This window comes from Peromyscus eremicus, chromosome 23 (assembly GCF_949786415.1).
Source record: "Peromyscus eremicus chromosome 23, PerEre_H2_v1, whole genome shotgun sequence".
Classification (NCBI taxonomy): Eukaryota; Metazoa; Chordata; class Mammalia; order Rodentia; family Cricetidae; genus Peromyscus; species Peromyscus eremicus.
The window spans coordinates 27,161,427-27,189,036 of record NC_081438.1 but is presented as its reverse complement, the minus strand read 5'-3'; the positions used below and the strand labels follow the sequence as shown (position 1 = coordinate 27,189,036).

General features: G+C 51.0%; 1 protein-coding gene across 1 annotated transcript; it reads left to right on the top strand.

The window, feature by feature from the left end:
* The first annotated feature begins 5,332 nt into the window (after positions 1-5,332).
* Nyap1 (neuronal tyrosine phosphorylated phosphoinositide-3-kinase adaptor 1) lies at positions 5,333-15,619 on the top strand. The gene is made up of 6 exons (XM_059249166.1): positions 5,333-6,542; positions 8,120-8,475; positions 9,860-11,365; positions 12,291-12,500; positions 13,064-13,173; positions 14,718-15,619. The coding sequence occupies exons 1-6, from the start codon at positions 6,475-6,477 to the stop codon at positions 14,967-14,969; spliced, it is 2,502 nt and encodes an 833-aa protein (XP_059105149.1). The 5' UTR covers positions 5,333-6,474; the 3' UTR covers positions 14,970-15,619.
* Positions 15,620-27,610: the final 11,991 nt, after the last annotated feature.

The window sequence follows — 27,610 nt, the reverse complement described above, 5'->3', positions numbered from 1 at the left end:
CTCCCTCCTGAGGCTCCCTGCCAGCTGGCACGGAGCCAAGCCTGCCACAGCCGCAGCCGCAGCCTACAGTTGCTGCTGCCGCGGCTGCCGCTGCTGCCGCTGCTGCTGCGGCCCCAAACTGGCTGCTTTAACCCTACACCTGCCGCGATCCAGCCAGCTCTTCCTCCGAAGGAGGGCCGTGGAGGGCGGAGAAAAATAGGAGGAGCCTGCGGGAGGCCTGGGATTCCCTTACTTGTAAGCTTTTGCTGCGTTTGGTCTCCTGGCTCCCCCAAAGAGTCGCAAGGAACGTGCCAGACATGTTCTGGGTACCTGGCTGTCCATAAATACCTAGTACATGTTACCGAGTGGCTGTGATTGTCCCACTCGTCTCTGGTTTTCACCGTAACTTGACGGGAAACTTCCCCCTCCCCGCTCTTTTTCAAAAGCGGGTGGTTATGAAAATTTTCAAACATGCCCCAAAGTAGAGGAAATAGGATAATGAACGCCCACGCGCGCCATCATGGACTTGTGACAGTTATCAGCTCTACCCAATCGTGTTTCATCCCTCCAATATCTTTTTCTCGGATTTTGCTACAGTATTTGAAATTTTGTACTACGTGTGTGTGTGTGTGTGTGTGTGTGTGTGTGTGTGTGCATGTGCATGCTTCTGGAGGTTAACTTGCAGGAGTCAGTTCTCCCACCATATAGGTCCCAGGATGGAATAGTGCCAGCCATCTGTTTTGGCGGCAAGTGCCTTTACCCACTGAGCCATCGTGTTTATCTTGTTCCTGTATTTTTGTTGTTTTTAGCGGGGGGGGGGGGGGGCAGAGGGGCAGGGGAGGGGGTTGTTCGAGAAAAGGTTTCTCTGTAGCCCTGGCTGTCCTGGAACTTGCTCTGTAGACCAGGCTGGCCTCAAACTCAGAGATCTGCCTGCCTCTGCCTCCTGAGTGCTGGGATTAAAGGTGTACGCCACCACCGTAGGGCTCTGTTCCTGTATTTGAAATCCAGTCTCCGATAACAGTGTTACTCCCTTTCTTTTTTTTTTTTTTTTTGTTTTTTTTTTGTTTTGTTTTGTTTTGTTTTTTTTTTTGGGTTTTTTTCGAGACAGGGTTTCTCTGTGTAGCTTTGCGCCTTTCCTGGAACTCACTTAGTAGCCCAGGCTGGCCTCGAACTCACAGAGATCCACCTGGCTCTGCCTCCCGAGTGCTGGGATTAAAGGCGTGTGCCACCACCGCCCGGCGTTATTCCCTTTCTTAGATGAGAAAATGGAGAAGCAGAATATCCAAAATGTCTCTGTGGCATATGTGCACATTCATGTGCAATTGCACACACCTGTGTGTTTGTTAGCTAGAAGATCACACTGGGTGTCTGAGTGTACTCTATCACTCTCCACCTTTTTCTTTGTGACAGGATCTTTCACTGAAAGAATAGCTTGGCTGGTAGCCAGCAAGCCACAGTAATTCTCCTAGCTCTCTCTTCCACAGCACTGAGGTTATAGGCATGTGTAGCCATGCCTGGCTCTTTACTCTGGTGCTGAAGATTTGAACTTGGGTCTCATGCTTGTCTAGCGAGGACTTTGACCTGCTGGGCCATCTCCTCAGTCCAGAACAGGTATTGCTACACGTTCATCTATGTCCTTATCCGTCCGTCAGACAGAACACAGGCAGACCTGAAGAGGAACTCTATTCCCCCCACAATGGCTGGACACACACCTGTGTCCACAAAACTACCCCGTAGATGTACGTGAGGACCAATCCCATCTGGCCACAGGCATAGCCCCCCCCCCCCCCCCCACACACACACCCAATCCCACCTCTCCCATACTATCCCTTGATCATTATGAAGGAGAATCCACACACATAAAGCATCTACTCTGTGCCTGGCATGAAAACACAGACTCCCAACTGCCATTTTTCTTTCTTGGCACTCATCACTGGCATTCTGAGCAGGCGTCTTTCAGCCAAAGGAGGATCGGAAGGCGGCATCTGCTGTCACTCAGGAGTTTGGAAGGAGATAGGTTCTAATTAATTTTACTCAAACAAGAACTGCTCTTAAGTCCTAGCTGGGTGTGGCAGTGTTCAGATCTCGGGAGGTGGCCAAGAGACAGGTGGATGAGGAGTTCAAGGTCAGCCTCAGTACAGGAGATCCTGTTTCATCAGCAGCAGACAGACAGACGACAGACAGACAGGAGGAAAGAAGGGAAGAGTCCTTGGTTAGGCTGGGGGTGTAGTTTAGTAGAATGCTTGCTCTAAATAAATGAAGCCCTGGGTTCCATTTCTAGCATCAGTAAGTCATGTAGAGTGTGAAGTGGTACCTCGTACATAGCGACTGGGCCACATAAGACTCGGGGTGGTGGTACACAGTCTTTTCAGCATTTAGGAGGCAGAGGCAGGTAGATCTGAGTTCAGGGCCAACCTGGTCTACATATCAGGTTCTAAGACAGCCAGAGCTACACGGAGAACCCTGTCTAGGAAAAGAGAGAGAGAGAGAGAGAGAGAGAGAGAGAGAGAGAGAGAGAGAGAAAGAAAACAAAAATAATATCTGCCCCCCAAAAAAATTTTTTTAAACCTTCACATTATCTCATAGGGAAAAAAGATGGTGTGGATGTAGAGATTCAGTGAAGGAAACTGAGGCCCGGAAGCATCCACTTACTTTTCTAAGGCAAAATTTAGGATTAGATGGGGATATCTAGACTCCTTGCTTTAGTTCATGTAATTTTTTCCCCTTTTTTTAAAGACAGGGTCTTATATAGCCCAAGCTAGTAGCTAAAGTGAACTCCTGATCCTTCTGCCACTATTCAAGAATTACAAGCGCGTAAGTCACACCCGACTCTCTTATTGTTGTGGCAATGTTGGTGACGGTGCTCTATGACCAAGCTACATTCCAATCCTCTTTTTTACTTTTGTTTGTTTGTTTGTTTGTTTGTTTGAGACAGGGTTTCCCCATGTAGCCCTGGCTATCCTGGAATTTGCTCTGTAGATCAGGCTGGCCTCGAACTCACAGAGTTCTGGCTCTGCCTCCCAAGTGCTGGGATTAAAGGCGTGTGCCACCACTGCCCATCTCCTCTAACCATTTTTAAGGTTAAGCAAATATTTTTATTTATTTATTTTTGTTTTTTTTTCGAGACAGGGTTTCTCTGTGTAGTTTTGGAGCCTGTTCTGGAACTCGCTCTGTAGACCAGGCTGGCCTTGAACTCACAGAGATCCGCCTGCTTCTGCCTCCTAAGTGCTGAGAGTAAAGGCGTGCACAACCACGGGCAGCAAATATTTTTTTAAAAAAGCAATTCTAGCTGGGTGTGGTTGCACCCACCTTTAATTCCAGCACTCTAGAGGAAGAGGCAGGTGGATCTCTGAGTTCAAAGCCAGCCTGGTCTACAGCGCCACAGCCAAGGATACAAAGAGAAACCTTGTATTGAAAAACCCAAAAAAGGGGCTGGAGAGATGGCTCAGCAGTTAAGAGCAGTGGCTGCTCTTCCAGAGGACTTGGGTTCAATTCCCAGCACCCACATGGCAGTTCACCAACCGTAACTCTAGTTCCAGGGGATCTGACACCCCCACACAGACATACATGCAAAACATCAATGTATATAAAATGAGAATAAATAAATCATTTTTTAAAAAGAACAATTCCTGCCCCACCCCCGTCTCATCTATTTATTCTTTATCTTTCTGTTAAAATTCATCCACACTCTTGCCTGTTTTGCATTAGCCACAGTAAACAATGACTGTAGTAGCCAGGTCCTACGGTCCAAGAAACAAGCTTTCCACACACCCTCGCTCCTCCAGACCTGAACCCTATATGGGGCTCTAAACTTATAAAGTGCTCACAACTCCTCTTCCTTCCTAAGGACTTTGTTTACACAGTCTCACGTAGGCCACATTGGCTTTGAACTTGTGTAGCTGAGGATGACCTTGAGACTCAAGATTCACTTCCACCTGAGGAATGCTGGGATCACAGGTGTGTCCACAGCGCGCCATCCCTCCAATAACGTTCATTGAGGCAGGTATGAAACGAGGCACGGCTCCGACCAGTAGTGAGATTTGCTTGAGGCCACACAGCACACCTGCAAAGACTTTGCCGCATTGCAAAGCATCTACAGGTACCAAGGATTAGGAAGATGTGCATACTGTGCAGGAATCCCATTTTTCAGTCAGTGGAGGGTACAGCCCAGGTCTTCTTGACGCTAATTTACCCAACCACGGGGCTAAGTGTGAAAACCGATCCAAGCAAGGAATTTGTCAACCGGCTGATGAGAAAAGGTCAAGGGAGGGGAGGGGTGAGGTCACATCCCTAAACCACTGCTAGGCGGTGCCTGGGGTGGTCTCCCGTAGAGGCCAGCCTGGTGCGCCCAGATCCTGACGGGCGGCGCCCACGGAGTCAAAGGTTAGTAGAGGATGACTTGGACTGTGGGGGCGGACGTGCGGAAGACTTTGAGCCCCACACGATGGAACAAGGTCCGGGCGCCCGGGAGGCTGCAAGGGGAGGAGGCCCAGTACCAAGCCAGCCAACTCTCTCGTGCCCTCCCCTCACCTAAGGGCGGGGTGGGGGTGGGGGCACGGCAGGGACTAGGCCCAGAGAGCACGCCCCCTGCTGAGCAGATGCGCCGATCTCGGGGCTGCGGACTCGGAGCCCCTCTGCCAGCCTCAGCTCTTGGCAGCGCCCAGGGACCGCAGCCGCAGCCTCCCACCCGGGAGCGCTAAGGCGCACCGGGTTCGCGGGTGGGTGCGACCTCCAGACTCCCGCTGGGGGGCGCCGCTGAGCACCGCGCTCCGCTTAGGGCTTGGGAGACCCAACCCAGCACCGCCCGGCAGGGCTGGGGGGCTCGGGTCGGCTAGGATCAGACACCCGAAAGCTGGGGAGCGGGACTCCCGCCCTCCGAGACCTTCCTCTCAAGCTCCCTTGTCCGCTCGGCAGGTCCGGTGCCCTCCACCCCAACCTGCGGGTGCAGCGCTGCACCGCCGTTCCCGCTCTGTCCTTGGAGGGTGTGGAAGGGTGGGTTTGGGGCCGGGGGCGGGTCTGGGGGCGGACCCGGAGGCGGGGCTGTCTCTGCGGCAGGGCCCAGTTCGGCTCCCCCGGTCTCTCTCTGTCTCTCCTCCTCCCTCCTCCTGCTCCGGGCGGAGCCCGGCATGGGGGGGCCGGCGCCCGGCAGGCCAGGTATGGTGATGTAGAAACTGGGGAGGCTTCATGCGGGGAGGTGGTGATGGGGGCACTAGAGGCAGGGAGGATTGGCGGGGCGAGAGGCGGAGACACCCAGGGTACCAGGACAAGAGGAGGAGGAGGGGGTGCCCCGGGAACCTGGGGCCCTTGGATGGAAAGGGGGGGGGGGATGAAGCAGGCCAGGTTTGGAATAAACTGGGAAAGGAGGAGGACGGCTGTGAGGAGGGGCTCCAGGGAGGAGACGTGAGGCTGAAGGCGAAAGGGAGAGAGTCTGTTTGGGGGAAGGGACGCAGAAACGCAGGTATGGAGGCCGCAGCCCAGAAGGTTGCTATGGGGCCAGGCTGGAGACCCCCGCCCTCGCCAGGGTGGGATTCAGGGGCGGGACTACGAGGGGGAAGCCGGGGGTTCTCCCAAATCGTGGAGCAGAAAGAAGGTAGATTTGATTTGGGCCATCAGCGAGAGGAGGGAGGCAGAAACCGTTGCTGAGGGACCAGGGAGCTGGAATAGAGGTGGACGGAGGTCCAGGCCCGGGATTGGAAAAGCGGGACTCCAGGGAGTGAAGGTAGATGGATGGATGGGATTTTTAGTTACCCAACTCATTATCACCATCCTTCCTTCAGCATCCCCACCCTGACCTGATGATCCCCCAGTAAGCCTCAGGGCCCAAGAGAGGGTAGCAAGCCTAACTGCCCCCCCTTCCCTAGCTGGGTGCAGTGTACGCAAGTAGGCCCTGAGCACAACTCCTTGTCTGTAGGTGTGGCCAGTTCCATAGCAGATTTGTGTGCTAGAAGGTCTGTGTGTATCGGTGGGTGTGTCGGTGGGTGTTTATGTCTGTGTGTTTGCTGTTCCTGGGTTTGTGTTTACCTATGCCCCTCTCCGTCTGCCCCTGTTTGTAGATAGATCTGTGGCGGCGGCGGCGGGGTGGTGTGTCTAAATGTGCTCTGTGCTTACAGAGTTGCTGTATATTCGTGAGGTCTGCCTGTCTCTGGTGGTTCAGGTTGTATTTACACAGTATGGGGATCTGTGTCAACCTGATCTCTCCAGAGTGGCTCCAGACACCTTTGTCAGGGTGTGGGACTCTGTGCACACAGACTTCTACGTCTGTCTGTCTGGGAGGGGTCCTGTAGACTGTGTTGGATATTCTCTGCCCGTGTTTTCCTCCTCTGAAGACCCAAATCATGTCTCTGCTCCCTTTTTCTCCCTCCCCCAACCGTATCTTGCCTCTTCTCCTTCTCACCCGTTCCCCACATCAAGTGGATCCGGGACCCAGGGAGGGCCGCCCCCCGGGCCTGGTGGCGTTAAGCAGGGCCCCTCAGCCCCCACCTCCTGCCTCACGACATGAACCTTCTCTACCGAAAAACCAAGCTGGAGTGGAGACAACACAAAGAAGAAGAGTCCAAAAGGAGGTAAGGCTAGAGCCCTCGACTGTCCGACTGTCCGTCCCACGGCCTGTTGCACGGTCCCCCCGGGCCGTCCCCTTTGGCTCGGCCACAGCCCCTCCTGGGGGCCATCAACCCTGTCACCAGCGAGAGTTCTTTTTCCCCCTGATTGATTTTCCACTTAGCACAGAATGGCTGCAAATGCATATGCTTGGGCCCAGCCTTGTTCCGGCTCCCTGAGAGAGGGATATGGCCAGGGGCATGCCTTCCAGCTTTGGAGAACCCCATTGGCTTTTCCCTCTGCCTACGGCCCCCCAAGTCACTCCTTCCCAATCCTCTTTTCTGTTGTTTTGAGACTAGCTGCTGGCTTTCCTCTGTCACCTGACCTTGGAAAGGGCAGGCCCCACCATCCTCACAGGGTCTATGGCGAGGGTCATTTTAGGGGCCTCAAGAGCATTCATGTCTCTCCCACCCAGTCGCCCCTTTTGAGGGAAGTGAGTAACTAAAGAGGTGCGTGTGTGTGCGTGCGTGTGTGTGTGTGTGTGTGTGTGTGTGTGTGTGGTGTCGTTAGAGGATTTATAGGCTAGGTCCTACAGAAGAGCCAGGTGGAGACCCCCATGCCCCTCACTCTTACATCCCTACCAATCTTTCTCCTTGCCCTCCCAGGAACCCAGGCCTAATCCCTCAGCTTCCTCCCCCTCCTCCTCCTCCCCCTCCTCCTCCCCCTCCTCCTCCCCCTCCTCCTCCTCCTCCTCCTCCTCCTCCTCCTCCTCCTCCTCCTCCTCCTCCTCTTTCCCCTTTGACTACACAGCCTCTTGGAGCCTGAGTCAGAACCACCTCCCAGCTCCCTTCTCCCTCCTCACAACTGTGGAGTTTAATTCTTGTTGTTAATTAGATTAATCAGGGCGATCACTACAGCGATCTCCCCCTAATGAAGGGTTAGTAGACGGGGCCTTAATGAGAGCCCACCCCACAGCAGCTCCCCCTGTCTCTGCCAGCCACCCGCCTTCACTCACCCGGGACACAGAAAGGGAATAGGAGTGAGCTGGGGAGGCTGACAGAGAGAAGGCAGCAGAGAAGGAGGGAGGGAGGGAGAGAGGGCGGAGAGGCCCAGGGAGGCTGCTCCCGGTGATTCAGGCATCACACCCTGCCTCTGGAAGAGGTGGCCTGTGATGTGACTGAGGCCACAGGAGCGGGGCATGAAGGGAGACCAGAAGCCAGGTGTGGGGGAGCGCAGTGGCAGGTGTGTCTGTCTGCTTGTCTGTCAGGTGGCTGTTGCCTGGACTGTGTCTTTCTCCACACAACAGGCTGTGTACTAGTGAGGTGGTCAGTCAGCACAAGGGACACTGTCTTATACAAACACCATTTCTTCCATTTCTCACACCATACGCGGACCCCCCCCCCCCAGTGCCTGGCTTTTCTTAAGTCCAAATAATCTGCCTGAAAGCGTTCCTACCTTCAGATAACACTACCCCACGCTCCTGTCCTCCTCACTGGAGAAACAGTTGCTCTACCCTTGAAAAGGCCATCTCCTCCTGAGATGGAGGCAGGCAAGTTGGAGGCCTGATGTCTAACTTCTGTTCCATCCTGTCTTCTCTCCTTAGCTCCAGTAAGGAAACAGCCCCCACAGGCCCAGTGGGGCCTGGGGCTGTCCCAGGGCCTGGGGTCCGAGTGCGGGACATTGCCTCGCTTCGAAGGTCCCTCAGGATGGGCTTCATGACGATGCCCGCATCCCAGGAACACACCCCTCACCCCTGCCGCAGCGCCATGGCCCCACGCTCTCTCTCCTGCCATTCAGTGGGCAGCATGGACAGTGTAGGGGGTGGGCCTGCAGGAGGCGGGGGAGGTCTCACAGAGGACAGTAGCACCCGAAGACCCCCGGCCAAGCCCCGGAGACACCCCAGTACCAAGCTCAGCATGGCAGGATCAGGGGCAGAGACACCACCAAGTAAGAAAGCAGGTGAGAGAACCACCCTGTTCCCCCATCCCTTCTCAGGGGAAGCTAGCAGCCGGCAGGATCCATTCCAGACCAGGGGGGTGCCTCTGGGAGGGTTCATTCAGCCAAGAGCCAAGGAAGTTGGAAGGTTCCATTCTCAAAAGGAAAAGGGGGTTCCTTTTAGCTGGACCTCAGATGAACCATTCAAGGGCAGGAGACACTCCCTAAAAGAACAGTTCTTAGGAAAGGACACAAAGGTGGGTAGGAATTGCAGATCCTGGGATTGGTAGTGGGGGCTGAGGTAGGATGCTTGAGGCTAGCCTAGGGTACATGATGAGACCCAGTCTCAAAAGGAAAAAAAAAAAATACCAAACAACAAACAAAAAAAACCTGAAGAAAAACAAAAGCAAACCAACAAAGCCCTAGACATGGTAACACTGGCTTTAATTCCAACACTCAGGAAGCAGAGGCGAGAGGATCTCTGAGTTCAAGGCCAGCCTGAACTACATATCCAGGCTAGCCAAGGCTGCATAGTGAGACCCTGTCTCAAACAAACAAACAAAACGAAAAGAAGAGCGAGAAAGAGAAAGACGGGACTGATATGTAGAAAAGGAAGTTAGCGGGGTCTGAGTGGAAGGTTATGGGAAAGGTGACTGGACAGATATGTCCTTGAAGGTGGGTCAAGAGGTCAGGAATTTACCCGCTTTACTATAGAGTGAGTTCAAGGCCAGACTGGGCAACTTAGAGGCCCTATTTTAAAAGATAAAAAAATTTATTTAAAAAAACAAAACTGGGGATGTGCTTTAGTGGTAGAGCACCTGCCTGGAATCCCCCAGTGAGGGGCTGAGGTGTGGCTCAGTGGTAGAGCCTCTGCCTAGAATCCCCCAGTGAGGGGCTGGGGTGTGGCTCAGTGGTAGAGCCCCTGCCTAGAATCCCCCAGTGAGGGGCTGGGGTGTGGCTCAGTGGTAGAGCCTCTGCCTAGAATCCCCCAGTGAGGGGCTGGGGGTGTGGCTCAGTGGTAGAGCCTCTGCCTAGAATCCCCCAGTGAGGGGCTGGGGTGTGGCTCAGTGGTAGAGCCCCTGCCTAGAATCCCCCAGTGAGGGGCTGGGGTGTGGCTCAGTGGTAGAGCCTCTGCCTAGAATCCCCCAGTGAGGGGCTGGGGTGTGGCTCAGTGGTAGAACACCTGCCTAGAATCCCCCAGTGAGGGGCTGGGGTGTGGCTCAGTGGTAGAGCCCCTGCCTAGAATCCCCCAGTGAGGGGCTGGGGTGTGGCTCAGTGGTAGAGCCTCTGCCTAGAATCCCCCAGTGAGGGGCTGGGGTGTGGCTCAGTGGTAGAGTGCTCACCTGGCATGTTAGATGCTCTGTATTCAATAAGTTCCATTTCTTTTTCTGCTTCTCACCCTACTTAGGCTCTCAGAAGCCAACCCCTGAGTGCCGAGAATCTAGCCGGAAGGTTCCACCACAAAAACCCAGGCGAAGCCCCAACACCCAGCTGTCTGTGTCCTTCGATGAGTCTTGTGCCCCGGCCCCATGTCCTCGAGGGGGGAACCTGCCCCTGCAACGCCTCAGCAGGGCTTCTCGAATAGCCGGAGACCTGGATGCAGGTGCCCAAGAAGAAGAGCCCGTGTACATTGAGATGGTGGGGGATGTCTTTCGTGGAGGAGGAAGAAGCGGAGGAGGCCTGACCGGGCCTCCTCCTGGAAGTGGAGGCCCAACCCCTCCAGCTGGTGCCGATTCAGACTCTGAAGACAGCGAGGCTATATATGAAGAGATGAAGTACCCCTTGCCTGAAGAGGCAGGAGAAGGCAGAGCCAACGGGCCCCCTCCATTGATGGCACCCTCCCCTCCACAACAGCCCCATACCTTCCAACCGCACCCTCACCGCCGTCCAGCTTCAGCCCTCCCGAGCCGGAGGGATGGGACACCCACCAAGACCACTCCTTGTGAAATCCCCCCACCTTTTCCCAACCTCCTTCAGCACCGGCCTCCATTGCTGGCCTTCCCCCAAGCCAAGTCCGCTTCACGAGCCCCTGGCGATGGGGTCTCAAGGCTACCGGTCCTCTGCCACTCCAAGGAGCCAGCTGGTTCCACCCCAGCTCCCCAAGTGCCTGCACGAGAGCGGGAGACGCCTCCCCTGCCGCCTCCGCCTCCTGCTGCCAATCTGCTATTGCTGGGACCCTCAGGCCGAGCCCGGAGCCACTCAACACCATTGCCACCCCAGGGCTCCGGCCAGACCCGGGGGGAGCGGGAGCTCCCCAACTCTCACAGCATGATCTGCCCCAAAGCGGCAGGGGTATCGGCAGCCCACCCTGCCCCAGCTGCCTTGCTCCCCGGCCCCCCCAAGGACAAGGCCGTGTCGTACACTATGGTGTATTCTGCGGTGAAAGTGACCACACACTCGGTCCTGCCTGCTGGCCCGCCCCTGGGTGTTGGGGAGCCAAAGACGGAGGAGATCTCAGTTCTCCATGGAATGCTGTGTGCCAGTTCGAGGCCCCCTGTACCAGGGAAATCCAGCCCCCATAGTGGGGCAATGGGTTCAGCAGCTGGGGTCCTCCACCACCGTAGCTGCCTGGCTTCCCCCCACAGCCTTCCCGATCCAACTGCAGGCCCCCTGACCCCCCTCTGGACCTACCCAGCCACAGCAGCTGGGCTCAAGAGACCCCCTGCCTATGACAGTCTCAAGGCTGGGGGGGTGCTGAATAAGGGCTGTGGAATGGGAGCACCGTCCCCCATGGTCAAGATCCAGCTGCAAGAGCAAGGGTCTGATGGGGGCTCCTTTGCCAGCATCTCCTGTGCCCACGTTATCGCCAGTGCAGGGACACCAGAAGAAGAAGAGATGGGCGCCGCATTTGGGGCAGGCTGGGCTCTACAGAGGAAGGTCCTGTATGGAGGGAGGAAAGCGAAGGAACCGGACAGTGAGTGAGGAGTGGGCACTGGGTGTGGGGGTGCCCCTGGTGGCGTGGGGTTGGGGGTAAATACTGAAGGGAGGTATTTAGAAACCCGCAGGTCCATTGTCCTGACCTGGGAAGTTTTCTGGGAGACCAGATAGATGGGGATGGGGAGCGGAATGAATGGATGGAGGAGGGGAGATGTCTCTGAATGTGTTCAGGAAAGGTAGGAAGGGCTGGGATAGGGGCCGGGGTATAATCCAGCCTCATCCCGCTCCACCCTCTGCCCCTCCCTTCCTTGGGCTGCAAGGGTGTGTGTTTGTGAGTGTGTGCACACTAGGAGCTAAACACAGCTGCCTCCCAGCTATTACCATGGCAACCCATCCAGACAGGAGTGAGAGGAGAGGGAGGCCCCTACCGTTGCCAGGCAACGCAATGCTCTGCCAGGCCTGCTCTCAGAGATGGGCTTAGTTCACATACAGCCCTTCCCCCCACTCTATACACTCAGCATAACCCTCCCACCCCCTTTCTGAGATCAGGATTTGGGATTCTCCCCACTGAGAGACAGCACCCCTCTTTTCCAGGGTGTTCATTCTAACCCTATCTGGACCTGGAGAGGTTTCAAAGCCAAAGCTAGGGCAGAGAAAACCCCGCTGGCCAAGGGAAGGGCTTTCTGAACAGAGCACATATACATGATTCTGAGCCCCAGTGATGATAACAATGGGTAGAAGGGGAGGTGACAGGGCTGGGTCTGGTGTGCGTGCGTGTGTGTGTGTGCGTGTGTGTGTGTGTGTGTGTGTGTGTGTGTGTGTGTGTCCTGGGGGAGTGAGAGGTCTCCCATTCTCGTGGTGATTTGCAGAAGGGCCACCCATGCTGCATTGTATGTGCCTGCTGGGGAACAGAAAGGCCCCTCCCGCCTGCAGACACTGAGCTTTTTCTGTTATCCCAGCAGAAGTCGAGGACGGTGCCCGGGCCTGGACTGACAGTACAGAGGGTCCAGGCAAAGTAGAGCATGAGGACAGGGGCCCTGTGGCATCAGGGATCCCTGTGAGGAGCCAGGGGGCAGAGGGTCTGCTGGCCAGGATCCACCATGATCGCGGAGGGAGCCGCACAGCGCTGCCAGTCCCTTGCCAGACTTTCCCAGCCTGCCACCGGAATGGAGGTGACACCTTGCCCTCATACTCTGTACAGATACGGGTGGGTCAGGAATCTGCCAGGGTCTACCTTGGACCACCCTGCCTGACTTTCTATCAACTTTGTATGGCCATATCAACTCTATGGCCATTAACCTTTGAAAAATATTTCTTGTACTTTGAATGGAACCTAGGGGTTCCCTCATGCAAGGCAGGTGCTCTACCCCTGAGCCACACCCCAGCCCCTCACTGGGGGATTCTAGGCTGGTGCTCTACCACTGAGCCACGCCTCAGTCCCTCACTGGGGAGATTCTAGGCAGGTGCTCTACCACTGAGCCAGACCCCCAGCTCCTTACTGGGGTTCTAGGCAGGTGCTCTAACCACTGGACCACACCCCAGCCCCTCACTGGGGATTCTAGGCTGGTGCTCTACCACCAAGCCACACCCCCAGCCTAGAACCCTGAATCTCAACACTATCTCCATCGTCTTTCCATTGATGAGGCAGGGGACAGTTTGGCCTATAGCCTCCTCAGGGAGGTGAGGGACTAGGCATCTCTAGGTCTCTCTTCTCATCTCTGGTTTTTGGGCCTAGATTTCACAGGAGGGTACCGCCTGGGCCGCTCTGCCTCCACTTCTGGAGTCCGTCAGGCTGCGCTCCATACCTCTCGACCCTGCAGCCAGCCCAGGGTTACCCTGAGCCAGGTGAGATCTGGTCTTTGTTTTATCTTTGAAGAAGCAGCTAGAAAAGAAAGCTAGTGTATGGAAAGAAAAGATAGACCCACTCATTCACCCCTGTAGCCCAATGCTCTAGGGAAGCTGAGAAAAAAGAAAAAGAATTCATCGGGAGTTGGAGGCCAGCTTGGGCTACATTAAAAAAAATACTGTCTCAAAATACCAAATTAAATAATTTAATAAACAGGGTAAGAAAGGAGTCAGGGCACTATAGGGCACATACCTGTAATCTCAGTTTGGGAGGTGGGGCAGGAGGATTGGAAGTTCAAGGTCATCTTCCCTGAACTACATACTGAGTACCAGGCAAGCCTGTCTCAAAAAAGAAAAAAAGGGAGAAAAGAAAAAGGAGCTGGAGAGATGGCTGAACAGTTAAGAGCAGGTTCTTCCCCTGCGAAGGACCAGAGTTCAATTCCCAGCACCCACACTGGGCAATTCACAGCTGCCTGCAGCTCCAGCTCCAGGGGATCCCACGTCTTGCAGCCTCCAAGTCCAAACGTATAGCATATACTCACTCAGGCACATACACCAATAAGTGAAAGAACATCTTAAAAATAAGGTGGGCTGTGAAATGGTTCAGGGGGTCAAGGCACTTGCCGCCGCCAGCCCTGACGACTGAGTTTGATCCACAGAAGCCACAGGGTGGGAGGAGCGAGCTGACACCCAAAAGCTGCCCTCTGACCTCCATGAGCTGTGGCACGTGCCATCCTCCCAGACACAAAATAAATGAAAGGCTTTTAAAAATGGTTAGTAAATAAATAAGAAAGGAAGATGGATGAAAGAAATAAAAAAAAAAAAAGAAAGTCAGGCTGGGGACCGGCCAGTGTGGCCTGCGCAGATTGAGAGGAACGGGAACTAAAAACAAGAAGGGTAATAGACAAGTTTCCAGGAGGGGGCGAGCTACTTAACATGGTCACAAGTCGGGTCCTGGGTGGTGGCAAGTCTGGGCAGTGAGTAGTCTTTGGGGTACTTTTAGCGATTTAGGAAAAAAGACCCCCTTCAAAGACAAATTTGAAAAATACATGTCTGGTCTGGAAAGACTAGTATTTTTGTTTGTTTGGTTTTTGGCTTGTTTGTTTTTTGAGACTAGGAATGATCTCATGGTCTTCTCGAACAAGATCTTCATTAGGAGGGGGGGTTGTTTGTTTGTTTGTTTTGTTGGTTTTTTGAGACAGAGTCTCTGTGTAGCCCTGGCTGTCCTGGAACTCACTCTGTAGACAAGGCTGGCCTCGAACTGGGAAATCTGCCTGCCTCTGCCTCCCACAAGTGCTAGTTGTTGTTGGTGGTGTAGGTTTTTGTTTTTTAAAAGCGCCTTCCTTAGTGCCAGGCAGGCCTAATCTAACACCAGAGCATATCACTGTGGAAAGGGTGTCTGTCCATCACACCCACCGCCTGGGCGAGGGGACCCGATGCAGGCCTGGGGAATGGTTTGTTTCTATGGAAGGTCTTTGGTTTGGGCACCAGGTCCTTAACACTCCCTGTCCCACATATTTTTCTTTCTCTGGTGTTTGGCACAGACCCACCCTGTGCTGCCTCTGCCCCTGCCGCCCCAGCCTGCCCGGGAGCGCGATGGCAAACTCCTAGAGGTGATCGAGCGTAAACGCTGCGTGTGCAAGGAGATCAAGGCACGCCACCGCCCCGACCGGGGGCTCTGCAAGCAGGAGAGCATGCCCATCCTCCCCAGCTGGCGGCGGGGCCCCGAACCCCGCAAGTCCGGCACCCCGCCCTGCCGCCGGCAACACACGGTCCTCTGGGACACTGCCATCTGAGGATGCAGGGGCGGCTTGGGACGCCTGGATTCGAAGGGGAGGGGCCTGCCCGGGTCTACTTGAGACTTGAGAGGGAGGACCGAGGAGAGAGGGTTCCTACTAGGCCCATCGTGGCGACTTGAGGTGCTAGTAGCATCCCAAGTAATTTGGGGGAGGAGGAGGGTTTGCTTGATGTTGGAGGGAGGGGTCTGAGCGTGTAGACCCCTCTTTAAGTGAAGGCCAAGGTGGAGATCACCACCGGGAAAGGCAGGGTTTGGTGGAAGGTGGGGGTGGGGCATATTGACTGGAGAGACAGGGAAACTAGCTCTTTTATTGAGAGCCAGGGGGAGTGGGGAAGGGTATTTATTTTGTTATTTATTTTAGTCTGGAGGGCAGTTCTGGGCCCTTTTGACCTACTCCTGAGCAGGAGGTGGAGAACCGAGGCTAAATTTGCACCCTCCCCAAGGCCAGTGCCTAAAGACCTCCGCCATCCTTGCCCAGCTAAGAGGGGAGGATGGGTCCTGCTGGGGGGGCAGTCAGAAGGTAGAGGCTAGGCCGTGACAGTATTTATAGTTTTCCCAGAATTTGGTAGTGAGTGTGGTCTGCTGTAAAACAGGCATTTATTTAGTTCTGGGGTAAGGGTCTAGCCAGGGATGGGTGGGATGATAGGGAAAGAGGGGGAACTTAAATGGGTGGAGGGGGCGGGTATTTATTTAAATTAAAAAAAAAAAAGCTGTCAGGAACTTTTTTTAATTCCTTTCTTTTCAGAATAATATATTAAAAGACTCAAGATCCTAGAGCTGGCTTGTTATATTTCCCCCGTGTGCTCTGTCTTTTTCAAGGGCTCCTTTTCCCACAATGCCCTGGGTGGGTGGGAGTCCAGGGGGTCCCCGGGAGCTGCCATGATCAGTCACAAGGAAAGGTAGAGTTTCAGGTAAGTGGGAATTCCATCATGCTGTCCCATCACTCTGTGTGTGTGTGTGTGTGTGTGTGGTGAGCACACTTGTGTACTTGTGTGTACCCCCTGGGGTATGAACACGTGTTTGTGAATGTGTGCACATGAGTGTAGAGGTCAGAGACTGGTCTCGGGTGCCTTCCAGAATCCTTTCAGTGAACCTGGAGCTCATTGATTCTGATAGACTAGCTGGCCAAGAAGCTCCAGGGATCTGCCTGTTTCTACCTGGGATTGCAGATGTGGATGCCTGGTTTTCACTTGAGAGCTTGGGATTCAAGCTCAAAGCCTTGTGGTTGTTAGACAAGAACTCCATCAGCTGAGCCATCTCCCCAGCTCCGGCCACTCCATTCTTCCCGAGTATCTGCTGTGTTCCTGGCAGATGCAGAAGGAATGCTCAGACCCATGAGGCTTGCATGCACTCTGCTGACCTTGGGGGTCTACTGTGAGAGCTGAAACTCCCAGGCTCCAATACACACCGATGCAGGACTAGCAGAGAAGAAAAGGGCTGTTGGTCATTTAAGAACACAGGACAGGTGAGGAGGCTGGGGATATACGTCCACAGTAGAGCATTTGCTTGGAGTCTCCCAGGGAAGAGGGTGAGGCATGGGTCAGCAGTAGAGTTCTTGCCCAGAATCTCCCAGTGGGGGACTGGGGGTGTGACTTAGCACTTGCTACATCTGTTCCAAGCCTAAGGTTCAATCACCTGTACCACCAATAACAAATAAGTAATGGTGAGGCATTATATAGATTATTAGGAAATGCTGACAGCACCATGAAGGCTTTTAGAATTGAGGAAACGCCAATCAATTAATGGCCTGTTGGTGGTGGCTCAAAAAACCAAAAACAAACAAGAAAGAAAAAAAAAGGAAGAAAAAAAGAAATTAATGCTAGTTTGACGGGGTAAGATAGTGGGCAGTGAGGGTGTAGTCCTGTAATCCCAGCCTTTGGGAGGTGGGGGGACGGGGATTCAAAGTTCAAGGCCTGCCTGAGCTATATCACAAGACCCTGTCTCACTGAGCGGTGGTGGTACACAAATCTTTAGTCCCAGCACTCGGGAGGCAGAGCCAGGTGGATCTCTGTGAGTTCGAGGCTAGCCTGGTCTACAGAGCGAGATCCAGGACAGGCACCAAAACTTTACAGAGAAACCCTGTCTCAAACAAAAAAAAAGGGGGGGGGGCTGGTAAGGTGGCTGAACAGGTAAAGATCCCTGCTGCCAAGCCTGGTGGCCTGACCTGGATCCCCAGGACTCCCATAATAAAAAGAGAGAACCAACTCCCACAGGCTGTTATATGACCTCATTATTATATGACCTGTTATATGACCTCATGAGCACATTATGGCGTGCATACTCACACAGATATGAATAGAAAATAAAGCAAAAGGAAAAATGGAATGAAACAAAATAGTATATTAACAACAGCATCACGAGTCATGATATGGAGCTGGGCATGATGGCACCAACCTTTAGTCTCAAGACTCAGGGGGCAGGCAGACTTCTGTGAGTTTGAGGCCAGCCTGGTTTACATCGTGAGGTCCAGACCAGACAAGGCTCCAATAGTGAGATCCTGTCTCAAAAAATCAAAATCAAAAAAATCATAATGTGGGCCTGGGGATGTAGTTCAGATGGCAGAGTGCTTACATTCAGAGCCCTGAGTGAGCCCATCGTGAGTTTGAGACCTGTATATTAAAAAAATTATTACAGCCGGGCGGTGGCAACAGCAGTGGCGCAAACTTTTTTAATCCCAGCACCCAGGAGACAAGAGTCAGGAGGATCTCTGTTAGTTCGAGGCCAGCCTGATTTACACACACCAAAACTACACAGAGAAACTCTGTCTTGAAAAACAAAACAAACAAAAAAACAAAGAAAAATTATATATCTTTATAATTATTATATTATTAATATTATATATAGGGAGTGACTTTAATAAATATATAGAACTTAGAATTCATATCAGATCAATCAATAAAACCAACATCCTACAGGGTTATTTTAAAGAGGAAATCTAGACAGTAAATCCCTGCTCATAACACATCCAGCACTCCCCACCCCTGCACTCTTTCCCCCATCCCCCCCACCCTCATGCTCCCCATCCCCACCCCCTCCTGGAGAGCCAACTCAGCAGATAGGAGTGCTGGTTTCTCTTGTAGAGGGTCCCGAGCTTGGTTCTTAGCAGCTCCATGGTTCCCAGACACCTCTAACTCCAGTTCCAGGGCATCTGACATCCGCTTCTGACCTCATGGTACACAGGACATGGCAGACAAATACTCATAAATAAGTAAATCTAAAACCAAAATTCAATAAGTTAAAAAACAACAAGCGCCTGGTATGATGGCTCAGAGGGTAAAAATGCTTGCTGCCAAGCCCAGTGAACCAAGTTCAATCCCCAGAACCCCCCAAAGGTAGCTGGAGAAAAAGCACTCTACAAAGTTGTCCTCGACCTTGACAGGAACACTGTGGTCAGGATGCACACACACACACCACACACACACACACACACACACTAAATATTTTAAGGTAAAAGGGTAAGATTTGTTTGACTAAGCAAGGAGCAAGGACTTGTCGGTGCATTTAAATAGCTTCATAACAAAAGATGACAGTTTTCAAATGGATTTACCATAGCCCTCAGGGACTCACTTGGGAAAATTGATAAAATTTGAAAGTTCATCCAGAATGATAATGGGGAAAACCAGAACATTCTGAAACAGAATAACAGGGTGACCTGCCTTCCTGAACACTAAAACATAAAATCGGAACATGTCGGCCCTAGCACAGAACTCAAATATCAAATAACTCATCGGAATAAGAAGTGCCGAGAGGGGGCTGGAGAGATGGCTCAGTGGTTAAGAGCACAGGCTGCTCTTCCAGAGGACCCAGGTTCAATTCCCAGCACCCACATGGCAGCTCAAGACTGTCTGTAACTCCAGCTCCAGGGGTTCTGACACCCTTACACAGACATACATGCAGGCAAAACACCAGCGCAATACAACATACATAAAAAATAAAGATTAACCAACAACAAAAAACTAAAACAATAAGGAAAATAAACACCATGGAGTGTAAGAATTCAGGTATATTAAAAAAAAAAAAAAAAAAAAGAAGTGCCGAGAGACCCTAGCATCTGGCACTAACCGAAGAGGGAGCTGTTAGGAAGTTTGTAAGGAAGTGGTTGGTTCCTGTGGGGTGCTTGTGATCCCAGCACTCAGGAGGATCAGGAATTCGAGGCCATCCTCAGCCACAGAGCTAGCTTCAGGCTAGCCTGGGCTATCAGAGACACTGCTTCAAAACAAAAGTGATGTCTTGAACAGTTAACCCGTTTGGGGGGGTATGGTAGAGGCTGTAGCTCTCATCATTGGTGAATGTGTCCTACAGAAATAATAATGCAGCCCTGCGGAAGGAGTGCCTGCATGAGGGGGCTGATCACAGCATTGTTTGAAATCATGAAGAAAGCAGCCCCCAGAGGTCACTGGGACGACGCTGACCCAAGAATGTATGGTAACATGGACAGCAGAAGCTGTTAAATAGAATGCAGAAGATACAGATGTTCTGGACGAGACACAGTTCCCAGTATCACTGAAGGGAATTAAGCAATCTGTAGGCAAGACATACAGAAAGGAACTCTCTAGACAGCTTGTCCATTTGTAAATCTTGACAGAGGACAAGGTCTGGAGGAAGTACACCAAACAGCTGTGACTATTTTGAAGTCTGGAAGAAAAGAGACTTAACTTTTAAGAAGTTAATTGGGTGGTGAGGCGGGGAAGGGAGGGGCTGGAGAGAGGGTTAAGAGCACTGATTGCTTCTTCCAAGGGCCAGGGTTCAGTTCCCAGCACCCACAGAGTGACTCAGAATCATCCGGAACTCCAGGCAATCTGACATGACATTCTCTTCTGGCTTTCTCTGGACATGGCACACATACACACATGCAAACAAACACTCATATACTTGGAATAAAAGTAAGCTGGGCAGTGGTGGCAAAAGCCTTTAATCCCAGCACACATTTGTCTTCTGATCTCCACATTTGCCCTGTGCCAGCCATGTGCACACCCCCATCTCTCTCTCTCTCTCTCTCTCTCTCTCTCTCTCTCTCTCTCTCTCTCTCTGTCACACACACACACACACACACACACACACACACACACTCACAGATTAATACATTGTAATTGTAAAAAGTCTGGTGTGGTCACTCACACGTGTAATCCCAGAACTCAGGAATGTGAGGCAGGAGAATCGATTTGATGACTGGCCTATATAGGGAGACCCTTTCTCATGCTCCCCCTCCCCCAGAAAAAAAAACAGACATAAAAAAGAAAATATAAAACTGATACAAAGCACAGTTCTGGTGGCGCACGCCTTTAATCCCAGCACTTGGGAGGCAGAGGCATGTGGACCTCTGTGAGTTCGAGGCCAGCCTGGTCTACAGAGGGAGTTCCAGGACAGCCAGGGCTATACAGAGAAACCCTGTCTTGGAAAAAAAAAAAATCTTTTCTTTTAAGGGCCAATGAGATGGCTCAGAGGATAAAACTGCTGCTTGCCCCCAAGCCTGACAACCTAAATTTGATCCCTTGGACCGAGTGGTAGGAGGGGAGAATGGACTCCCACAAACATGCTGTGACAAGCTGCATTCCCTCACCACACCCACACTCACACAGAATCAATAAAATGTAATAATTTTTTTTTGAAATTAAGGATATAGAGATAGCTCAATGATGTAAAATGTTTGCTGAGGGACCATAAAGACTGAGTTTCGGGGTTGGGGATTTAGGTCAGTGGTAGAGCACTTGCCTAGCAAGTGCAAGACCCTGGGTTCGATCCTCAGCTCCAAAAAAAAAAAAAAAAAAAGACTGAGTTTGGCCAGGCCTGGTAGTACATGCCTTTAATCCCAGCACTCTGGAGGCAGAGCCAGGCGGATCTCTGTGAGTTCGAGGCCAGCCTGGTCTACAGAGTGAGTTCTAGGACAGCCAGAACTACACAGAGAAAACCTGTCTGGAAAAACCAAACCAAACAAACAAACAAAAAACAAAAAAGGCTGAGTTTGACCCCTATAATGCTTGTAAAAGCTGTATGTGGGGGCTCATACTTCTAACCCCAGCCCGGGGGAGGTGAAGATGGGGATCCATGGGGCTCACTGCTGGCCGGCCAGCCTAGCTGAGTTCATGGGCTCCAAGCCATTGAAGAGACTATCTCAAAAACCAAGGTGCCTGAGGGGTGGCACCCAGAGTTGACCTCTGACCTCCACGTGGGTTTGCACTCAGGCCCACATGTATTGGGTGCAGATATACACAGACACAGGAAATTAATTTTAAAGTTCTATGTTGAGGCTCACATCTGTCACTGCAGCACCCGGGAGGCTGAGAAAGGAGGACGCTGTGAGTTTGACCGCAGTTTGGTTTACATGAGTTCTAGGATAGCTGGGGCTACACAGTCAGATGCTGTCTCAAGAAAGAAAGAGAGGGCCTGGAGAGATGGCTCAGCGGTTAAGAGCACTGACTGCTCTTCAGGAGGACCCAGGTTCAATTCCCAGCACTCACATGGCAGCTCACAACTGTCTGTAACTCCAGTACCAAGAGATCCAACACCCATGGCAAAACAGCGATGCACATAAAAATAAAATAATTAACTAATTTTAAAAAAAGAAAGAGAACAAATACAACAATAATAATGACAATGGTCCTAATTTTTAATTGTGTGTGTGTGTGTGTGTGTGTGTGTGTGTGTGTACATTGTGAATTCAGGCATGTGTGTGCCAGGGTGAATGTATGGAGGTCAGAAAACAACTGAATTCCCTATCCTTGCCTTCTCCCTTGCTTGCTTGATTTATTTTTATTTCATGGGCGTTAGTGTTTTGCCTGCATGTATATCTGTACGAGGTTGTTGAATCCCCTGGAGCTGGAATTACAGACAGTTGTGAGCTGCCATGTGGGTGCTGGGAACTGAACCTGGGAACTCTGGAAGAGCAGCCAGTGCTCTTAATCGCTGAGCCATCTCTCCAGCCCCAACTTTTTCCCTTGCTTAGGGCGGGACTTCTTTGTTTTTCATCTCACATAGCCCACACCAACCTCAAACTTGCTATGTAGCCAAGGATGAGCTTGAACTACTGACCCTGCTGCTTTTACCTTCTGAGTGCTAGGATTTACCGGGGTGCTGGGGATCAAACCCCAGACATTGTAAATGTTAGGCAAGCATTCTGACGACTGAACCACATTCCCAGCCCATCCGTGTTTCTTCTTTTATTTTGTGTTTATGATTTTTTTTTTTGGTTTTTTGAGACAGGGTTTCTCTGTGTAGTTTTGGTGCCTGTCCTGGAACTCAGTGTTTATGATCTTTAATTATGTATATGCATGTATGTCTTATGTGTGGATGTGCACGTGAGTGCAGGTGCCTTCAGAGGCCTTGGGTCTCTGGAGCTGGAGTTACAGGTGGTGTAAGCTGCCTGATATGGGTGCTGGAAACCAAACTTGGGTCCTCTGCAAGAACAGTATGTACCCTTAACCACTGAGTGAGCCATTTCTCCAGCCCTCAAAACGCCTGTAAAAGTTAGCTTAGAGTCAGGTGTGGCATATGCCTTTTTATCTAGCACTGGGGAAGCAGAGGGAGGCAGATCTCTGAGTTCCAGGACAGCCAGGGATACACAGAGAAACCCTGTCTGGAAAAATAAATAAATTAATTAATTAAAGTTCACTGAGGACCAGGGAGATGGCTCAGCAGATAAAGGTGCTTGCAGACAAGCTTGATGACCTGGGTTCGATCCCTGGAACTCACAGGAGGGAAGAGGAGAATCAACTCCTACAAGTTGTCCCCTGCCCTCTCTATACCAGCTGTGACATGTGGGTGCCCACACACATTCACACACAAAATAAATTAATGTAATAAAATTTAAAGTTCCCTTATGTCATGTGCGGTGGCTCACATATGTAAACCCAGCAGGGACTTTGGATGCTGAGGCAGGAGGATCACCCTAGGTGCAAGGCCAGCCTTGACTACAGTAGTTCCAGGGCAGTATGGGTTACAGAATAAAACACTATCTCAAAAAAATTATTTTCTCATTTTGGCAGCATATATACTAAAATTAGATGATACAGTGAAGGTTGGCATGCTCCTTGTGCAGAGATGACACGAAAATCCATCGGTGTTACATACATTGTTTTCTCCTTTTTTTTTTTTTTTTTTCTGTTTTGTTTTTTCGAGACAGGGTCTCCCTGTGTAGCCTTGGCTGTCCTGGAACTCACTCTGTAGACCAGGCTGGCCTCGAACTCACAGAGATCTGACTGCCACTGCCCCCTGAGTGCTGGGATTAAAGGCGTGAACCACCATGGTGCATGGCTGTAGTCCATATTTTTTAGCAGAGCCTTGGCAGATGCATCTGGAGGTAGGCTATCACTCTGTAAAGACCTTTAATAAAATATTACCCAAAACAAACAAACAAAAAAACCACCCACCAGGCAGCGGTAGTGCACGCCTTTAATCTCAGCACTTGGTAGGCAGAGGCAGTCAGATCTCTGTAAATTCAAGGCCAGCCTGGGCTACAGAGTGAATTCCAGGACAGCTGCAGCTAGACAGAGAGACCTTGTCTCAAAAAAACAAAAAACAAAACCCAAAAAACAAACAAACAGAAAAACCTGGAAAAAAAACCCAGTGGGTTGGGCATTTCATGATATTATGGGACTTTATTATTTTGGGGGCATGACAATGCATTGTATTGTGTGTCCTTAAGAGTCCTCAAAGACATTGTACTGAAATATGAATAAGATGACTTGTATGAGACTTGGCAGTTGCTTCAAAATAAAATGAGAATAGGGAAAGATGCCCATGGTGGCCATGAGTAATCCCTGGAGGGTGGACAATGGGCACATGAGTGTTCACTGAAAGTGTTTTGTCTGAAAATGAGTCTGTTTGAAATTTTCCAAAGTGTTTATTTTAAGTCAGTATGACCGGTCAAAAATTTTTCCTCCTTTGGAAATTAAAAAAAAAAAAAAAAAAAAAACAAACAAGGTCTGGGAATGATAGACTAGGAAGTCCCTCCTGTAATAGACAACACTGACTCTAAAAATACCCCATTCTTTTTTTTTTTTTTAGATAGTCTTGTGTAGCCTAGGCTGGTCTCAAAATATAGCTGAGGATGACCCTGAATGTCTGTTCCCCCTGCCTCCATCTCCTTAGCTCTGAGGTAAAAAGCATAAGCCACCATGACCGATTTATGCACTGCAGGGATTGAACCTAGGGCTTCGTGTGTGCTAATTAAGCACACTTCCAACACAGTCATTTACTCAGCTTCTAAAAGATAATCCCCTTTGTGTTTACAGAAGCAATGTGTGTGTAAGGTGGAAATTTTCCAGGTGCTAAAAAGCAGAACTAAAACAAGCTATCCCCACCATCCACAAGTTAGAGTTTACTGTATGTTACAGAAAACTTTCTCTGCGTAGGTATATGTATACTAAAGCCAAAATCAGGCCATCCAGCAGGTTTTACGATGTATTTATTAATACTGTGGAGGGGAGGGGCTTGAGTGCCAGGCATTGGTGTGGATGTCAGAAGACATCTCTGCCATCAGCCCTCTCCTCTCACCCTGCTAGGAGAATATAGTCTGGGAAGGACTAGGGAGGGGACGCTCCACCTATGCATTCATGGGGGAGTCGTCATCCATGCTGGGTGCAGACCTTCCAGTGTATCTGCTGTAAGGTCGCTCACACTCTACCCGTAGCCCCTGTAGCTCTGTAAGGAAGCAGGAGAGGCTCCCTGGTTCCCCTGAGTCAACGCTGGAATCCTAGCTCCTTCATTTGTTCGTTTGTCTCCTCCCTGAGGAGGAGGGGTAGATGTTTACATCTCCCAGGGGAGGACTTTTTAGCCATATTTCCACACTTCTGAATCTCACACTCCTGTGGCAAGCCCTTGACCCACTGAGCCATCCCTCCAGCCCCTCCATACTTCTTTGTTTTTAATCTTTATTATACATTACTGATTTCCTTCTGTGGATGGGCAGGTGTGTGCAGGTGCCATGTGCCACAGGGTGAGTGGAGGTCAGAGAACACGTTGTGGGAGTCACCTCTCCTCCCATCGTGTGGGCGCTGCCATCAAACTCAGGCCCTCAGCCACGGCGGCAAGTGCCTTAACCCCGGAGTGACAACGCTGGGCCTGTTTGGTTTTAAGTAGCTCAAGTTGGCCGTGAGCTTCCAACACAGCAAGGATGACCTTGAATTTCTGATCCTCCTGCTTTCACTTCCCCAGTGCTGGAGTTACAGACAGTTATGAGCCACTGAACGTGGGTGCTAACCTGAACTCAGATCCTCTGGAAGAGCAGCAAGTGTTCTGCGCATTTGGTGCGCAGGATGAACCACCCACCATGTTGGGTTATTTCCGTTGTCCTGACGTGTGGAATAGCCTGGGCTAGGTGCATTGGAGAACATAGAATCCTTTATGAGCTTGGTTGCTTCCTCAAAACACCACCTAAGGTTCACAGGAAGTAGGAGCTAGAGGATCCCAGCACTTCCTGTTCAGGCCTTTGCGTCCCTTGTGCATGTACCAGCAGAGTGATAGCCCACCCTGAGTGTCCAGCTTCGATATCTCTGTCACCTCATGAGGGTGCCAAGCATGTTGTCTGGGCTCATCCAGCCCACTTCGTCCTCTGTCACCACCCTGGGGCAATCTCTGGTTACCAAAAATGGCCGACAGCCAGAACTCACAGGTGGGAAGTCCCAGAGATGGCATTGCCACTGTACCAAAAACTTTCCGCTGACCAGATGGTGACCTTTCCTGATTGTGTTTGGCATTCCTTCCTTAAAGCTCAGGGTTGGGTGGGACGGGACAGCGACATGTACACATTCCAGAAACTTCAATCATGAGGGAGAAACTGGAAAAATTAGAACTAGAGGGAAAATTTTAAATATATGCATTATTTATTTCAAGGCCCCCTTCCTATCTGAATTTACTGAGTTCATCTAGTAACTTCAAAGATATCTTTGCATTTGGGTCATAAACTGCCATGGTTGATCTACTTAAAGACATAGAAGTAAAAAAATATTGGGAAACACTCCCACTTCCCCCTTCTCTGCATTTTAAGGTTGGGCTGGGTGCGTAAAAAGATCTGGAGGAAAAACCATCCATTTTCTCCCTCTGTTTTCTTCTTTTGTGAGACAGAATCTCATATATTCCAGACTGACTGCCAACTCACTATGTAGCCAAGGATGTCTTGAACCCCCTTCTTCAACCTCCCAAGTTCTAGAATTAAAGTGTGTCCCATCATATCTGGTTTCCTTTTCCTACACCCTCCCTCCTTGGGTGGTAGTGTATTTTGTTTGAAACAAGGTCTCATGTAGCCCAGGCTGGCCTCCAACTTGCCATGTAGCCAAGGATTACCTTGGTCCTGATCCTCCTGCCTTCACATCCCATGTGCTGGGATTACAGATGTGCACCTGGGCCACATCTGGGCTCCCTTGCTTTCCTTTGTAGCTAGGTGAATCAAGAGAGATCTGAATGGAACCTTATTTTTTATTTTTAAGATTCATTTGCTAGGCAGTGGTGCGCATGTCTTTAATCCCAGCACTTGGGAGGCAGAGGTAGGCAGATCTCAGTGAGTTCAAGGCCAGCCTGGTCTACAGAGTGAATTTCAGGACAGCCAAAGACTGGTACACAGAGAAACCCTGTCTTGAAAAACCATACACATAAAAAAAGATTTATTTATGTGCAAATGTGTATGTGTGTTCTGTGTGTGTGTCCATGGATGACAGAGAAGCGTGTTGGATCCCCTAGAACTGGAGTTACAGACAGTTATGAGCCACTGAACGTGGGTGCTAACCTGAACTCAGATCCTCTGGAAGAGCAGCAAGTGTTCTCAAACACTAAGCCATTTCTCCTGGACTCTCTCACACACAGCACACCTGGAGGCAGAAAGGGCCTCAAGGCAGCAAAACACAACCAGAGCCCAGGACAAGTCAACTCCTGGAATTCCGGGGTGACAATGGTCCGCTCCCTTCCTGTGTCTACTTGCTTCCCTCCCAGCCTGCTGCTGTAGCTGACAGAGACCCAGCAACGGAGGATTCCCTTGCTATGATTCTGCCTAAGAGGAGGCCTTCTGATGGAGAAGGGACCGGGGCCCTGCCTACCGTCAAACCAACACATTCTCTTTCTTTTTTAATTTAATTTTTCAAAAACTCTCTGTGTGTGTGTGTGTGTGTGTGTGTGTGTGTGTGTGTGTGTGTGTTGTATGTCTGTGCACCACTGTGTGCCAGGTGCCTGTGGAAGCCAGAAGAGGTATCAGATTCCCTGGAATTGGAGTAACAGATCATTGTGAGCTGCCTCATGGGTGCTGGGAATCGAAACCAGGTCCTCTGGAAGAGGAACTAGGGCTCTTAGTCATTGAGCTATCTCTTTAGTCCCTGCCCAGTTTTTAAAAACAGAGTCTCATTATATAGCCCTGACTGACTTGAAGCTTGCTATATAGATCAGGCTGGCCTAGAACTCACAGAGATAAGCCTGCCTCTGCCTCCTGAGTAATGGAGTTCATTTCCCAACATGTCTCATCCCTCCAACTCCAGTGGAATATAATGCCTCTGGCATCCGTGAGCACCAGCACACACACACACACACACACACACACACACACACACACACACACTAAAAATAAACAAGATCATTAAAACAGCCCTAAATCAGATTATCTTTTTTTTTAAAAAAGATTTATTTATTTATTATGGATACAGCATTCTGCCTGCATGT